Source organism: Ictalurus punctatus, chromosome 18, assembly GCF_001660625.3.
Source record: "Ictalurus punctatus breed USDA103 chromosome 18, Coco_2.0, whole genome shotgun sequence".
Taxonomy (NCBI): Eukaryota; Metazoa; Chordata; class Actinopteri; order Siluriformes; family Ictaluridae; genus Ictalurus; species Ictalurus punctatus.
Window position 1 is genome coordinate 6457501 of NC_030433.2, and position 16567 is coordinate 6474067.

Here is a 16567-nt window from a genome sequence, read left to right on the forward strand (position 1 = left end):
TCTTTATTTACGATTCTTTGAGTTTGAATTTGAGGACTGGCATTCACGATATTTCTATCTTAAAAACACGTTAAAAAATAATGATAAAAAAAGTCAAAGATGAGCCACAGGACGCTCTTATCTGTCATGTACGAGAGGTGTGAAAGATGTAACGCGAGCATCAGTGCAGTGTGAATATTCGCGTCGCAGTGTGTGCTCACGTCTCCGTCCACACTTGTACGCTGCGAATGCAGAGATCAATAACTCTTCATTCATTCATTCATTCACTCAACTCCATTCCTCCCTCACGTTCTTTTTTTCTGTCTCTTTTATCTCTCAAAGCATTAAGACAATGTTTTCTGTTCTGACAAGTTCTTACTCAGATCTTCTGTGTGACTCGGGTAATTACTTTCCACTGGCTTCGAGCTATTTAAAGCTCTGGTGCATGATTGACACCGCAGTATGACTTTATTATTCCTGTTTTTAAAGCACGACTGAGAACGTGGCTTTCGTTTGCGTCCAGGTGAGAATGGAAAAAAAAAGCGTAAATATATGATTCAGGCTTACAATCATGATAAACCATTTTTTTTAGCTTCGAAAATTGTTGTTTTTGCTCAGAGTTGAACTTCATTTTCAGTCTAATTCAGTCTTTAGTCTTCAGCTCCAGGGTGCCCAGTTCGATCCTGACATCAGTTTACTTCCGGTGTGGAGTTTCGCATGTTCTTCCATATGGGTTTTCTTTGGGTTCTCCGGTTTCCTCCCACCTCCTAAAATCATGCTGGTAGATGAACTGGCAGCACTAAATTGCCCATGTGTATGAATGTGTGTGTGTGTGTGTGTGTGTGTGTGTCGTGCCCTACGATGTATTGCCGTGTTATCCAGGATGCATTCCCGCTTCACGCTTAGCGTTCCCAGGATAGTCTCCAGATCCACAGTGACCCTGACCCTTCAACGCTTACCGGAGATGAACAAATGAACGTAAAAGGGGATACAAACTTTTGAGCTCGCTAACAAAGATGTTGGCCAACCTCAAGTGCCGTGATTTATGTTTCAGTGATATGAAAATAAATATTTTATACCGCTGTTGAAATCTCAATTCTGATTGGTCAGAAGGTGTTGAGCGATTTTCTATAGCAGCAGCTCAGATAGCAGTTCTGTATTCTGGAACGCTGCACCAACGCTGCACCAAAACCGATGTTAGTATTTACAGAAAAATTCACTGATACGCTGAGATTTTGTGCAAGGAGAAGTTCGGTAAGGAGTCTCCAGTGTCAGTGCGTCGTACCATTCGGTAGGTTTTCCGTCAGGGGAAAGTCTAAGAAAGTTTGTCTTTTCTTCATGAGAGAGATGCTGGTGAGAGAAGCTGCTAGTATCTTGTTTCCGTAACAATAAATGTGGCTCTAAATGCGTTGTTCATTAATAAAATATTAACAAGTAACCCTTGCTAAATTGCTGTGGTATGAGGAATCAGACACTACAGAGTCAGACCTCATCACACCACCTTGTCTTTGGTTATTTTTCCTAGAACGACAAGACTTGTCGTGTTTTATTCCTTATATAGTGTATGGTGATTCCCTCGGGAGCAGGAACGTTCACTCCCTCTGCTCCGACTGTGCTGCACATGCACAAATAATGTTGGCACTTCAGACTCGTTCATTTTCCTCTCTCTCTCTCTCTCTCTCTCTCCTGAACCTCCCAGTGCTGTCGTCGGTTCCTCGGTCAGTCGCTGCAAATCTGCTGTAAGGAAACTAAAAATTCATTTAGGCCGACCCCAAATCAGAGGGTGTCTGCACCACGGCCTTATTACACACCGGGCCTAACTTGTGTTGTGGAGGTGGATGGGGTATTATTATCTCTGTGCTACCCACCCAGCTATAAAAACGACTGGTGCTGCATCTCTACATCACACACTGCCCCTGCACTAGTCCTCTCTCCCTCCCTCTCTCTCTCCCTCTCTCTCTCTCTCTCTCTCTTTCCGCTGTACAGTGGGGTCCACCTCTTCTCTTCTCTTCTCTTGTGTTCTCTTCTCTTCTCTCTCGCACTCATCCACTTGCTCTCAGTACCACGCACGCGTGAGTGACTGAGTGTGTGTGTGTGTGTGCATGTGAGTGTGCATGTGTGTGCGTGCGCGCAAGAGAAAGAGAGAGAGAGAGAGAGAGAGACGTTGTTTCTGCCACTGTTGGATGTTTTTTTTTGTGAATGGAGGGAAGATGAGCGGATGAGTGAGAATGGACAGGGAGAGCGGCGTAAAAGACAGGAGATGAGACAGACACAGAGAGAGAGAGAGAGAAAGAGACAGAGAGACGAACATCACTCCGTAGTCTCAGGATAAGTCACACACATTCCAGAGGAGGCTCAGGGTGAGTGTGTGTTTTGTTCTTTTTTTTTGTTTGTTTGTTTGTTTGTTTGTTTGAAACTTCGCCTTCTGTTCCGTTTTGCGCTCCTGTCTTTGAACGTATCTCTTGAAAAAGTAATCCGTGTTTCTTTTCTTTCGAACACCTGTATTGCCTTCGAGCGTGTGTGTACGAATCAGGTGTAGCCCGGAACAGTGACAATAGACCATCGGTGCGACACGGTAATTTGATGACTCATGTAATTATTTGGGTTGCTACCTCCCGTCTGCAAAGAAAAAAAAAGTGCAAAGCTTTGTGCTTCCGTGCAAAGGGTCAAACATGTGATGGATCCAGTTCGCTGATTCGAGCTTGACACCGTGTCACTAATGTGTCACAGGTGCTTTCCCTTAACCACGTCCTACTTCTATAGACTACTGATATTCTGAAGAAAAAAAGGACTCATCAAATTGTCTCTCACACACTCACACACACACACGCACACACACTAAAATGCTTGCACATCAAGAACAAGTCTTGGAACTGAAACGAGGCCTGGTGCTCTAATTGTGCTGCACTATTTTGTCGTCGAGCTGTACTCACAACTTTAGGAGATAAACCGGTCGAATGAGAAGGGCAGGGGGCAGGACGGAGTGTGCTTCACCGAGGAGACGGATAACAGGTGTAAATTATTGTTTGTACGACAGCGCGTCACGCCTTTGATGATGGTGTTTGTGCACTTCTGCTCTGTGTACTTACACAGCACAAGGATTAGAGCAGACATGACCCGGCATCAGGGTGTATTAGTATCTGTGTGTTTTATAACCATGTCTGTCATAACGAAGGTGTGTTCATGACACTTATTAGATCAGCACAATTTTGGGGGCGTTTTAGCTGGTTAAAAAAAAATAAAAATCATTAGTTGGACATTAAATGTGATTAAGATAATGTCATTACCTTATTGACAACCATTATCAAACCCCTTAAACTTGCACTTTTATAACTACACACTTTCTTTTATTAGTTTCGATCTAGTTACAGAATAATTCAGAGTAATTACTGAATAATATGCTGATATATACTTTTATATATCCATTTAGTAATTAATAATGACTATGTATCCATAGTGATTTATTATGTTAACATTCATGGACAGTCTCTTATGCTGCCTTCACAAACTCTCAGAAGTTCCCAACCTTAAAATGTGTACATGAACATTTCTTCAATTATATATATATATATATATATATATATATATATATATATATATATATATATATATATATATATATATATATATATATATATATATGAATCTAAGTGGGGTCTTCAGGCCTTCAGAAATAATTCTGACTTCCACAGAAAGATTCTTACATGTCATGGAGACAGAAAGGACAGTCTGTTTAAAATCTTTATATTTCTAAATATAACTAAATTGTTATCGGTAAGCGATTGGGCCAAAACCTTAGGGTTACATCTCTGTAGAATGATCCATTTAGTATTTTTACAATTCGTAGCAAAGAATTCATAATTATGAGTGAAAAACTCCAAAATGGCCGAAGGCAGCATTGTTATAGAAATCACAGTGTTTGGCTTTGTACTTCATTACTGGCTGTTAGAACGCGTCAAACGGGCTATGGGCCTCACCATAAACAGGCCAGAATAGAAAGACGAGACCTAAAAAGACGAATCCCACACTTTACTGCGCCCTCGTTACGCCCGAGCGTGTCTGAGTGTGTGAAATTATCACCAGCCAAATAAACACTGTTAAACTACACAAACACAGAGTGTATACAAGATCGTAACCCTTATAACCAATTCATAAAATCATCACGACCCCAATTTGTAGTGAGAGACACGCCGCTGAGAATATGACCGATACATTTCCCCCAAAGTTCGTAGCTAGAGTTTCCCCAAACGAGGCCAGTTTAAATTCATCTGCCGATCCTGAACCGTGACGGAGGCGCTCATTACTCGTGTCACACCTGTCATTACCGCAGCGCTTCCGTCTCCTCTGGCTGAGAGACACATCACCGAAAATCCAAATTCAGAACCATCTGTTCAATTATTGCAGGGCCATTGCTAAGACGCGACGAGCGCCGGTGTGTGTAAACAGGTTAAATAAGTGGCTGTGCTAACGGCTAACAGCCTGAACCTACAGGTCGCCCTCCAGCTCAGCCTTTGGAAAGGCCCTCAAATGATCTCCCTTAGGACCCACTAACCCAGCACTGGATTGAGCCAATTTACCACCACCTATTCTTCACGTACAGCTCCTTCTTAACCTCTCTCTCTCTCGCTCTCTCTCTCTTTCTGTCTATCTTCCATGTCTGTCTGTAACACTGTCTCTCTCCTGCTCTTCTCTGTTGACACCTCTGTGTCCCCAGCTCCATGAGATATGATGAAATATGTCTGAGAGATGTGAACTGTTTTAACTTTTCTCAAAGTTTTGTCTTAACTTTATTCCTAGCTGATGAACGACGTTTCACCTCATATCTATTACAGTATCTATGTGTGTGAATATATATATATATATATATATATATATATATATATATATATATATATATATGAAATTCACCAACAATAGAGGAAAAATAAGTGTTTATTGAGTGACTCAAACCTCAAACAACAAAGTGTGAGCCTTGTCCTCAATAAGTAAAGCAGTAACGGAGAGTCTGTGTTATTTTAAAGATCAAAGTTACTTTTGTTTTTACTCAATTAAGTGACATTTAGGTTTCTGAGGTAAACACTAAAGCTTGGTGTTTTATCCTTCCAGAATTAGAACTAGAGCTTTTTCATATCTCATAGAAATCCAACTGTACAATCAAAACCAAAACCTCAAAAGAAAATGTGCTTAAGCTCAACTTAAAGTGAAACTAAATGATGCATAAAGACGAAAAGCTCACACACTCACATACGTACTCGTACATATAATATACATACCAGCACCGCTAACCTCATCATGTAGCAATGAATCAAAGAAGATGACTGTGTGGTTTGTAAGGATGACACTGATATACCGTTTATGTAAGGAATAAAACATCTTGGGGTGTGCTGTTATAAGAGAATAATTCATGATGTAGTGGTGTGATGCGGCAACATGGCAATTTGCCAACGGTTACAATTTTTACGTTAATAATGAATGAACGAGAAATGTTCGTCGTTCCCTCACCCGCTTCTCTTAATATAACACGTGTTACAGAGAGATCCTCTGTCCTGAAGACTTAGCAGAAAACTTATTGTCCATTACAACACACTGACACCGGAGACTCATTCCATAAACGTCAAATATACATCTCGTTATGGAAATCTTCACCGTTTCAATGATTATAGATTTTCCTAAACTAAATAACAGCATGTTTATTATTGTTTTCAGGTTATATAAAGCGTCTGCCGTACAAGTTCATTTTCTACCACTGTTAAGTCTGTTAAATCAGATTCTGGGTAATGTTTATGCTATAGTGCTATCTTATTTGTTATTACTAGGTTTTTTGTTGTTGTTTTGTTTGGTTTTTAATTCAAAATCTACTGCAGCATCCGTGATAACACATTAACTTCATTGTACATGAAAGCTTTTAAGAAACTCATTCAAATCGCTTCACGGCGCAGGCAGAAATGTCTTTTCTGAGAGACTGTTCAGGTCTGAAGAGTTCAAGCAGTTACTCAGTGGCACTGCTATGTGTGTGTGTGTGTGTGTGTGTGTGTGTATGTGTGTGTACTTGTGACTAGCCATGTAGGACGTTACAGTGGGAAAGCAGTGCCCTCCTTCCCGCTCTGAGCATGTGTCACATCCTGCTCCTATCCTACACACACACACACATACATACACACACACACACACACACACACACACACACACACACACACACACACTCTATAATTATGGGAGTGTATCTGTGAGGACAGGGGAGGGGAAGAGCACAGAGTTAGGCAGCTACAGAAGTTGCACGTGTTCCCAGAGTGGGTGGGATCGACTGTTGTTTTTAGCTCTAAATGCCTGTTTGACTTGGCTGGATTTTCCAGGGAGGGGCACCGTCTTTTTACTTTTCTTCTTCTTTTTTTTTTTTTTGGTACGTAACCTGTCAGGGAACTTCTGGGGACATCGGACCCCCACCTTCTCTCTCCTTCTGTGTTGCACGTTTAAACAGTACAAGTGCACTTTTAATACATCTCTAAAATGCCAAGTGCACACGAAGACTTGACATAAAGGTTCTTCTGTGAAGGAACCTTCTTGTTGCCCCACCTCTAGATGGTGTCTGAAGTAGAAACAAATCAAGGGCACGTTATAAAACGTCAATAAATACACAAATCTTTTCTTAATTACTGCGTATACCCAAGAGTGCTATACATCATACTGACCGCTCACGAGTGGTTCTCAAACTGGGGTTATCTGGGCCTGTGGGTCTGTGAAGCATAGCCATGAAGTTTAGCCTTTTTTTTTTTTGTTGTATTTTTTTATTACATTAGTGGAAATCACAACCCACTATTATAATTCGACTGATCGATTGAATCAATTGAATCGATTCGATTAAACCGATTCAACTGATCAATTGAATTAGAATCGGTTTAATCCAAATATCAATACCTCAAAAACAAGTCAGCCTATAGATAGTATTTATGCCCATGTATAAAGATGATTTATGGAGATGATTAATCAGTTATGTGAACGTAAAGCTCACAAATAACTTTCTCTCTGGCTCAAATAAACAGCCAGAGGAATATTCTACACATTTAAATAATAAGCCTAATATTTGAATAGTTGGATTAGGTTCATAATATAAATCTATTGAATGTATTTTGTAGTCAATGGTGTCACCAGTTGCAATAAGTTTGAGAACCCTCGGCACAGAATATGGACTGAGACGTATACTGTTCTTTGTTTCATTGCCATGCAGCGTTTCTTCCCTCTCTGTAAATGGCATCCCCGCCCCCTCTCAGACCCGCTCATCATGTTCAGTAAGCACTTCTCCTTATTTAAAGACATGTTGTTTCTTCTTTATTAGACTATATGTCTAATAAACTGGTAATTATAGCAACTGTCTCCTAGCAACTGTGCAAGAAATGTTCAATACTTGATTGGTAAGGGCTCGGATGTGATCGTGAACAAACAGATTCAAAATGAACAGAAAGAAAGAGGTTGGCCTGTGGATGCCGGCAAAAAAAAAAACCCTGCTCATTTACTTTAAAGTCAGTCAATAAGGCTGGTTTGGATTTGGGAATCTCAAAGCATCCATCTAAACGTCTGCACTGACCACGCGGAGTACAAGCACTGAGATTATGCTCTATTCATAGCTGTGAATGAAGGGCGATGGTGCCAAACGTCTCTGTGTAAAAGGCAGCGTAAACATTTTAGGGAATCCACAGGTACAATTCAGCTGCCGTTCACCCGTGTGCTGAAACCTGCTGAACGTATGACTCCTCGTAGTGACTCTTGATGTGATCTCTATGGAACATTTGGATTATAGTATAATTTTTGTAATTCTAATAAGTAGTTGACATGACCAATTTACAGGTATTAAAAAAGAAGCTAAAGAATTTTAAAACAGTCGAGGGGGAGGTGCTGGATGTAAAAGCCATCTTGCCCTCCAAACTTCTTTCCTTTTAGTCTAGAAACTAGAGTCTGACCCCCTTTGCCTTCCTGTGTTTTGTTTCCAAATGTCACATAGACAGTGTGTGTGTGTGTGTGTGTGTGTGTGAGAGAGAGAGAGAGAGAGAGAGAGAGAGAGAGAGAGAGAGAAAAAACTTTGGTATATCTTGCTTCAGTCATCATGAAAACCCAAAAGAAGAAGATAAGGAAGAGACAGCTGTAGCAAGCTAAAATGGGTGGGGAGGCTGCCAAGTCTTGCTTGATGGATTCATTATACATCTCCAAAAATGACATTCAAGCGTCCTCTAAAGGAGCTACTCAATCATCTTCTGTCATGCACATATACTTCAGCTGGTGTCTATGTATATGTAACGTTCTCTTCCCTTTTTCTACCTTCTTTCCTTCTTCCTTTTGTTTCTGCAGATTCATATAAAACTATGGCACGCAGTGAGGAGGACCTCATTGGGATCCCCTTCCCGAATCACAGCAGCGACATCCTGTGCAGTCTGAACGAACAGCGGCGTGATGGCTTCCTCTGTGATGTGGTCCTAGTGGTGAAGGACCAGGAGTACCGCACACACCGCTCTGTGCTGGCTGCATGCAGTCAGTACTTCAAAAAACTCTTCACCGTGGCCACGGGCGATGGCGACCCCAGCCATCATGGTATTTACGAGCTGGACTTTGTAGCACCCGAGTCGCTGACGGCCATTTTGGAGTTTGCGTACACATCGACGCTGACGGTGACGTCCTCCAATGTGAAGGAGATCCTGGGTGCGGCACGGCTATTGGAGATCCCGTGCATTATTAATGTATGCTTGGAGATCTTGGACACCGGAGGAGGGGGAGGTACAGGTGGCAGAGAAGGAGATGAAGAGGAGGATGAGGAAGAGGAGGAAGAGGAGGAAGAGGAGGAAGAAGAGGAAATGGCAGAAGAGGTAGAGGATGACTCGAAAGATGGTGAGGTTGAGGAACGTGACGAGGACAATGTCAGTGAAAGATCTCTTCACGCAGATGCTTCTGAAAACCAGGAGAACCGAATCACTGGCAGAGAACGAGGAGCAGACAGTCCCGCATGCAGCTCACAACAGAAGGTACACTCAGAAAGAGACTTGCCAAACTCTCAGAGATGCCAATCACGTACTCCGGAAAAACCCACAGAGCAAGAAGGACTGGAAGGCAGAGCACTGAAAGACTTTTCCATCGAGTCCCTGCTGCAGGAAGGGCTGTACCCAAAGATGCCAGGACTAGAGAGAGGGTCAGGCTTCACCACTCTTCTTCCAGGATTCTATCCTCCAATTTGGGCTACAGAGTTTCCAGGCTTCCCACAACTCCTTGATCGCCAGTGCCCGCCTCACCCTTACCCAACAGCTTCACTGGACAACGGACCCTTGGATCTCGCCATCAAGAAAGAAGTCATCAAAGAGGAAATCAAAGATGAGCTCCCCAGTGCTGTGCTCCACAGAGAATTCCTCAAAGACTTTGTGGGCCCAAGTGTCGGTGCGGCTCCTGAACCCTCCCTGGGCCAGATTAAGGACGAAGCAGACCTGCGAAACTACTTGACTTTCCTCTCAGCATCCCACCTAGGGTCGCTGTTTCCACCGTGGCAGCTAGAGGAAGAGCGGAAGCTGAAGCCCAAAGCGTCACAGCAGTGTCCCATCTGCAACAAGGTCATCCAGGGTGCAGGCAAACTACCTCGGCACATGAGGACGCACACAGGCGAGAAGCCCTACATGTGTACCATCTGCGAGGTCCGCTTCACAAGGTAAGACAGAGACTGGGCATAGCATACATTCAGTCTAACCCAGATAGAACCCAGGTGGGTGCACTTTAGAGCCGGTGTGCCAAAGGCCTCCTCCAGGGGGGCACTGAGAGCAAGTCTTGAGAACACACACTTGGCAGGGGGGTGAGATCCACACTGTTTAGGTGTGAAAGTTGAGGTGCTGGTCATACCTGCTGACCTGAGACCATATTAGCCTTTTAAATCATGATGAACAGAAGGTTATCAGTTGGCTAACGAAACAATCCACCTGCCAAGTCAGCACAACTGGAAGACTGGAAGATTTAGTTTCCTCAGCTCAAGTCTTTCAAGGTGTTTTTCTGGACAACATTTAAAACATGCTTACTAGTTGTACATCAAAGATTTCAAAAAGCCGTTTGAAGGTCGCACAGTCATAAAACATAACAACATTGAAATGGCATGAATAACAGGAAAGTTGGGGAGTTGACTAGGCCAGACAAAATCAGTCACATAAAAAGAAGTTGCAAAAGCATCAAGTGTCTGTCAAAGAGCATCACCCCAGTCATGCAAATGCATTTGTGAAACAGTTTGTGCAATTTTGTGGTCAGCCTCCGTCAGAGCTTCACAGTGGTTTCCATACTGTAATAAAATACAACCTAGATTTCACTTCTTAACTAGCACACACTGTACCGCTGAACAGAAAGCTAGAGGATAAAAGTTTCGACCAAGAAGCACCTAAGAGAACAAAACCGGTATGTTGATATGAGTTTATTGTACCACAAGAAGACAAAAGACGAATTCTAAAAACCCACTGGCATATCCATCCTTTTTTCACCTATGTAGGGCAAGTTTCACGCGCATGCACAAGTGTGCGTGTGTATGGGTAGTTGCTTTTGGCTTTAATAGTTCTTGAGGTTTAAAGGGGATTTTTTTTTTTGGGGGCATGAAAACTGCATAAAGCTGCGCGATCTTTAACTGTCGAAACCCTAAAGCCCACCCCATCAACTTTTTTCCTTTCTTTATCTCTCAGGCAAGACAAGCTAAAGATCCACATGCGCAAGCACACAGGCGAGCGACCTTATATGTGCCTGCACTGCAACTCCAAATTTGTGCACAACTATGACCTTAAGAACCACCTGCGTATCCATACAGGCGTGCGGCCCTACCAGTGCGAGCACTGCTACAAAAGCTTCACCCGCTCTGACCACCTGCACCGCCATATCAAGCGTCAGAGCTGCCGAGTTTCACGCCCTCGCCGGGGGCGCAAACCCTCCTCCGCCTGGCGCTCCTCGTCCGGCTTCTTCTACCCTCCAGATGCCCATCCACTACAAGGAGACCAAACGTTGCGTTTGCCATCCCTTGGAGCACCGGTGCCCAGTCAACTGCCCGAAAGACGGCAGAATTTAGACGGTGGCAGCAGCAGAGAGAATCTGACCGACAGGAAGCTCATCTCAGAGGATGTGGACAGGAAGAGGGGGGTGTTTGCTTTTGCCCTGGCAAGGGAGGACGTTCTACCGCACCCAGCCTTTTACCCCCCGACCCCTGATCCCTGGACCGTGAGACTGGAGCGAGCGCCACCCGTTCCTGAAGCCGCAAACTGACCGCTCAGAATTATTCGGTCACGCACAACTCTTTGTTTTTTTTTTCCTTAATGTGACTGAGACGAACGGACAAGCTCAAGTCTGAGACTTTCCCTGCAATGGGTGTGCACTCGAGCAGAAAATGCTTTTCAGAATTTCTGAGATTTTTTTCAAATCATATTGGCAAATTGCTGATTTTAACTGATGTCTTTTTTGTTGTTGTTGTTTAATCGTCAGCTTTCTAATGTGAGGCCAGGGATTTTAAAAGGATCAAAATAACTGTTAAAATCTTGGATATGTATTTGTATTTATGATTCTTCTGGTTGTTTTATGCTTCTGTACAGTATTTGCTAACAAGGGTAAATTAAAGTGGGACTAAAACCTACCCACAGACTGTTAAGTGCAATTCATTTTGTTTTCCATTCCAAAGTTTCACAGGTAAGTCAGGTATCTAAAGGGACAAATAACTTCCATAACCTCTGTCAGAAATAAGCTACAGGCTTATCAGTGCATCTGGAAAGTAACTGTCATCTACTCTAGCTAGGATTACATATACCACTATGCAAAGATTACGTGAATAAATGTTTAGCTGTTAGAATTTTTTTTTTTTATCACAAATTAACACCAAAAACCCCCACACAAAAACAAACAGGAAAAAGTCAAGGTTTTCATGATAAAACTGATACATTCATAGCATTACAGTACTTCAATATGATGGATAATTGCATTGTACACCTTAAAAAAAGTCTACATTAATTTTTATCATGACAACCAGTGCAAAAAAATAATAAATCATATGCTTTTTATTTGGATTTACTTTCAGGCATATCTAGTTTACCCTTGATAGTGTCCAACGCTTCGTATGCACTATTGTACATATTTTATATCATGTTTTATATAATCTTACGGTGAAGTTGCTAATTGTTGTAAAGTATTTAGACTTTTGAACATTGAAAACACCCAAAGATGTGTTGTATGAGAACAAACTTGAAAGTCTTTTTTTTTTAAATCACATTTTAAAAATCACTTTAAATCTCTTAAATGGCTTAACTAAAACGTTGTTTAGTCTTTTTCTTTCTTTTTCTTTTTTATCTAGCTATAAGTTGCTGGTTTGAAAGTGTCTTGCAGGTGCTTGTCATGTACAAAAATTCAAACAGGGACCGTGTCCATCATTTTGATATTATCGTTCCTCTTTTTAGCTAAATGACTATTGTACGTCAACTGTGTTTTGAATTGCTATGGAGAAAATATTTTCAAGCTATTTATGCATATTTAAATAGGCCTTGGCTATATTTTGCTAAGATGTTTTTATAAAGACACTAAAATGTTCGTGTCCTTGTTTGTCTGTACAAAAAAAAAATGGCGTTTTTCTTTTTTAAACAACAGAAAGCGTGCTTACGTGATGTTTACTTCATTAATGATCTCGATTTAATACGTTTGAAGTGGAAAGAAGTCACTTAAAAAAAAACAACCTTTCATTTTCTCACTTCCTCTGTGAAAGTACAGCAAAGTAAAGTCAACTTTCATAACCTTTATAACAAAACTGTAACCATTTTCATCTTAATCTGAGTTTGTGCACTGTGAAAATGCCCTGATTTTATATATATATATATATATATATATATATATATATATATATATATATATATATATATATATATATAAATCTGAACAATAATGAACGTATAAAACATTTCTCTGTATTTGACAGTGCATTGGTATACAGTACAGTATATAATTAAGAAATTATACATGCAGCTAAATCTCTAGAGGTTAAATATGTAATTCTCTAGAACACTGAGGTGATGAGTGATGGAAATATACTTGCACTATGTGTTTATGAAAGAACTAGCCACATTTTTAAAGAGGTAAAAAAAAAAAAAAAGACACAATATTTGAGAGATGCACTTTACTTTATACGAGAATGCTCTCCATCAGAGTTACCAGAATAAATGTGTGTTTTATTTGTACATTTAAATTCCATCCCTGGAGAAAATTGATGAATGAACTCATTCAAGATGTGGAACAATGAATAAAAACCTTTCCTTTCCTTTTCTTTTTTTCTTTTTTTGCAAAATTTCCTTTTGCCTTTGAATCTTTTGCCACACAATTTTACATACTGTATGATTGTATATGGTTTAAAACTATACTAATGAAATTATATATAAGTTTTTTTGCCTTGTATATGAGTAAAAAAAAAAAAAAAAAAAAAGACAGTCAATGAGGATGATTTTGTGTCAGGTGTATCGGTGTCCGGAGTGTGTGTCAGTCCTTCCTGGCCTTTGTAGGCGTCCTTTGAGTGCATCACTTTCACACCAAATATGAATCACCAACATCAGAGCTGAAAACACACACCATCAAACAGCAGAAAAAGATCAAAAACAAACTTGTTTAAATATTTCCTTATGGTTTCTGAAGAAGAAGAAGAAAAACCCAGAACAAAGTGAGTTCTGAGTTGACAATCAGCTCTCGCTTTTTCTTTTCTTTTTTTTCTTCTTTTTTTTTACACAAATCGTAGTATTTATATTGACTTAAAAAGAAAAAAGTCTGGTTAGTCTTGACTAATAATAGACGTCTTCTCATCTTTGATCAGTTGGGACTCAATCATAAACCAGGCCACAAAAATTATTTTGTTGAATAGCAAAATAGAAAGACCTGCTTATATTCAGTGCAAATTCAGATGAGTTCGATTAGAAAGTAACGCAATAAAACTGAAAATACTTTTCATGATTTTACTATTCCCTTGAGGGATTTTTTAAAAAAATTTTTTGATGGAGTTCCCTATACAGACCAATCTCAGAAATGACAGCTTGATCCTGATACACTCAGTGACACTTCATATTTCAAACCAAGCACACCGAGTGTGCTTTGTGTGATAGACGTATTCACACACTTACTTGATAAATGAATTCGAGATCTGCCATCCTTATTGACATCTTGAAATATTCAAAACGTTGAGTATATTGTGCAAGTTAGACTCATAATCACATTTGTGCTGACAGAAAAAGGGTGGAAATAGCAACAGCACATGAAAAAATGAATGAACGAGTGGGAAGGATTCACTTACAGCAGTGGCTCTCAAATCAGGGGTCCAGGCATCCATCAGGAATCCGTGAAGAATATCCATGGGGCCTGTGATATTTTAAAATTTAGTTCCACTTCAATTGAAAGGGTTTAGTCTACATCTCAATAATTTAAAAAACTTATGTGGAACTTCCTTGCCTTTGACACACATGATAGACGCATTCAAGAATTATTGAGCCACCTTATTGGACCATCGGATGTTAAAATGTTAAATATGTTGAGTATACTGAGTAATAGTCAAATTTAAATAGGTAAACATGGGTGGAAATGGCAATTACAAGTGATAGACACTAGGTAAAGATTCCTTTGCAGCATCCACACCACACACATGCTCGACAGCTGCCTCCTAGTGGGCAATAACGCATTCGCTTATCCCATTGACCCAGTCCATTTCTTTACATTAAAAGTAATACAGTTGTATATATTAGATAACTAATAAAACGGATCCTTTCTTATTAGCAAGCTAAACATAATTTATTAACTAGACACTCAAAATCCTTTCACATGCCAGAGGAATTGTGAGTTGTGTTCATTTTAATGTTGCTCAGCACTTAGCAAAAAGGCCATTTTGATCTTATCTCACCAAAATATATATATATATATATATATATATATATATATATATATATATATATATATATATATATATATATATATATATATATATATATACAGCCAAAAAATGAATGGTGTCCATTTTAACACAGTATTAAACCCTACCTTCGTTGCTTTTATTGGAGCATGTAATTATGTGAAAAATGCACAGTTAGCTAGATTTCTGGTTTAGTTTATGCTAGTTTGTGAGCTAGTCTGTTTGCTAGCGAGCCGAACTAATGCAAAAGAGAAAACCCGGCGTTACACAACAGATTATAATTATTATAAACAAAAGCTACAAATTAATTTTAAAAGAATAATAATTAAATAATCATGAATCAGAATACGCAGAAAACATTTTGGTATGTGGCTTTTTATTTTGAAGAATCTTGAGGGGGGGGGGGGGGGGGGGTCACCCTCCACAGGACTTTCTTCAAGATTCCTTTTTAAATGCAACTCAGGACAGAACAGTCTTGTTAAAATACAAACATTTAACAACACTTTTAATTTCAAAAACTGTTTAAAATATATTATACTAAATTAACTAGATAATAAAACGGACTGTCTTTGTAATAATAATAATAATAATAATAATAATAATAATAATAATAATAATACACAGTTCACTGAAATGCTAAGTGCTAATTTATCAAGTGGGGGTGGATAAATAAAATATGGTGTACATTCGTTTCCATTCATTATAAAGGAAATTATTACTTTTGTATTAAATATTAATTGAAAGATGTTCACTTGTCTAAAGGAGACATACTGCTACTGATATTTCTACCACAAGAGGACGCTCTTTTACCAGGAACATGTTCTTGCCTGTAAGAAAATAACTGACATAATACACTCATCATAGTTTTTCAGTCCACTCCAGCCAGTCCACATTTCCACTGAGCTAGCATTGGAAGATATTACTTTTGCATTTTTATGCATCCACAAACTGGCTTTGGGATTTCTGCTGAAGAAAAGTGAAGTGATTTTATTAGACAGTTCTTATTTGCATACAATATGGTGGCACGGCCTGAAATATTGCTGCCTCACAGCTCCATGGTCCATGATTTGGTCCTAAGCACGGGTTACTAACTACGTTCTCCCTGTGTCCATGTGGGTTTCTCCAGGTTCTCCGGTTTCCCCTTCCCCTTCCAAAAACATGACCGTAGGTGGACTACCCTTAGTTGTGAATGTGTGTGTGTGCATGGTGCCCTGAGATAGACTGGTGACCCATCCAGGGTGTATTCCTGCCTCACACAAAGTGTTCCCGGAATAGGCTCCTGATTTCCCGCAACTCAGACCAGGATAAAGCAGGTACTGAAGATAAATGAATGAATAATACATTCTTAAATTACAAAAATGTCAAAATTCATGTCTTCCTTTTCAACCAACATTTATGCCCTCACAGCAAATTTGGACTCGGCTCCACCTTAAAGAGCTTTTTATAAACGACCACTGTTGAGACGATGTCAAGCCGTAGACAATATAATTACACGTGGTTCGGAGGTTACCCATGAACCAGAGCAGATTGGATGGAGCAGCCAGCACATCTGCACAAGGAGGAGCTCTGGGGTCCCTCAAACCCCCACACCACCTCAAAGCTCCGCCAGTTTTTTTGGTTATTGTTCAGGGTTTTTTGTTTTGTTTTGCTTTGTTTTGTTTTTATTTCATTTATGTC

At 40.1% G+C, this 16567-nt stretch overlaps 1 protein-coding gene across 3 annotated transcripts in view; it reads left to right on the forward strand.

Annotated features, from left to right (window-relative positions):
• Positions 1 to 12818, forward strand: part of LOC108279258 (zinc finger and BTB domain-containing protein 7C) — a 24711-nt gene extending 11893 nt beyond the window's left edge. For 2 of the 3 annotated variants that reach the window (XM_017493346.3, XM_017493343.3), the window contains exons 2-3: positions 8320 to 9658; positions 10665 to 12818. In XM_017493346.3, the coding sequence (XP_017348835.1) occupies positions 8334 to 9658; positions 10665 to 11235 (1896 nt within the window). In that variant the 5' untranslated portion in view covers positions 8320 to 8333 and the 3' untranslated portion in view covers positions 11236 to 12818. Of the gene's footprint in view, positions 2340 to 8319; positions 9659 to 10664 lie in introns of all 3 variants that reach the window. The other variant, XM_017493345.3, reaches the window with a different exon arrangement.
• Positions 12819 to 16567: the final 3749 nt, after the last annotated feature.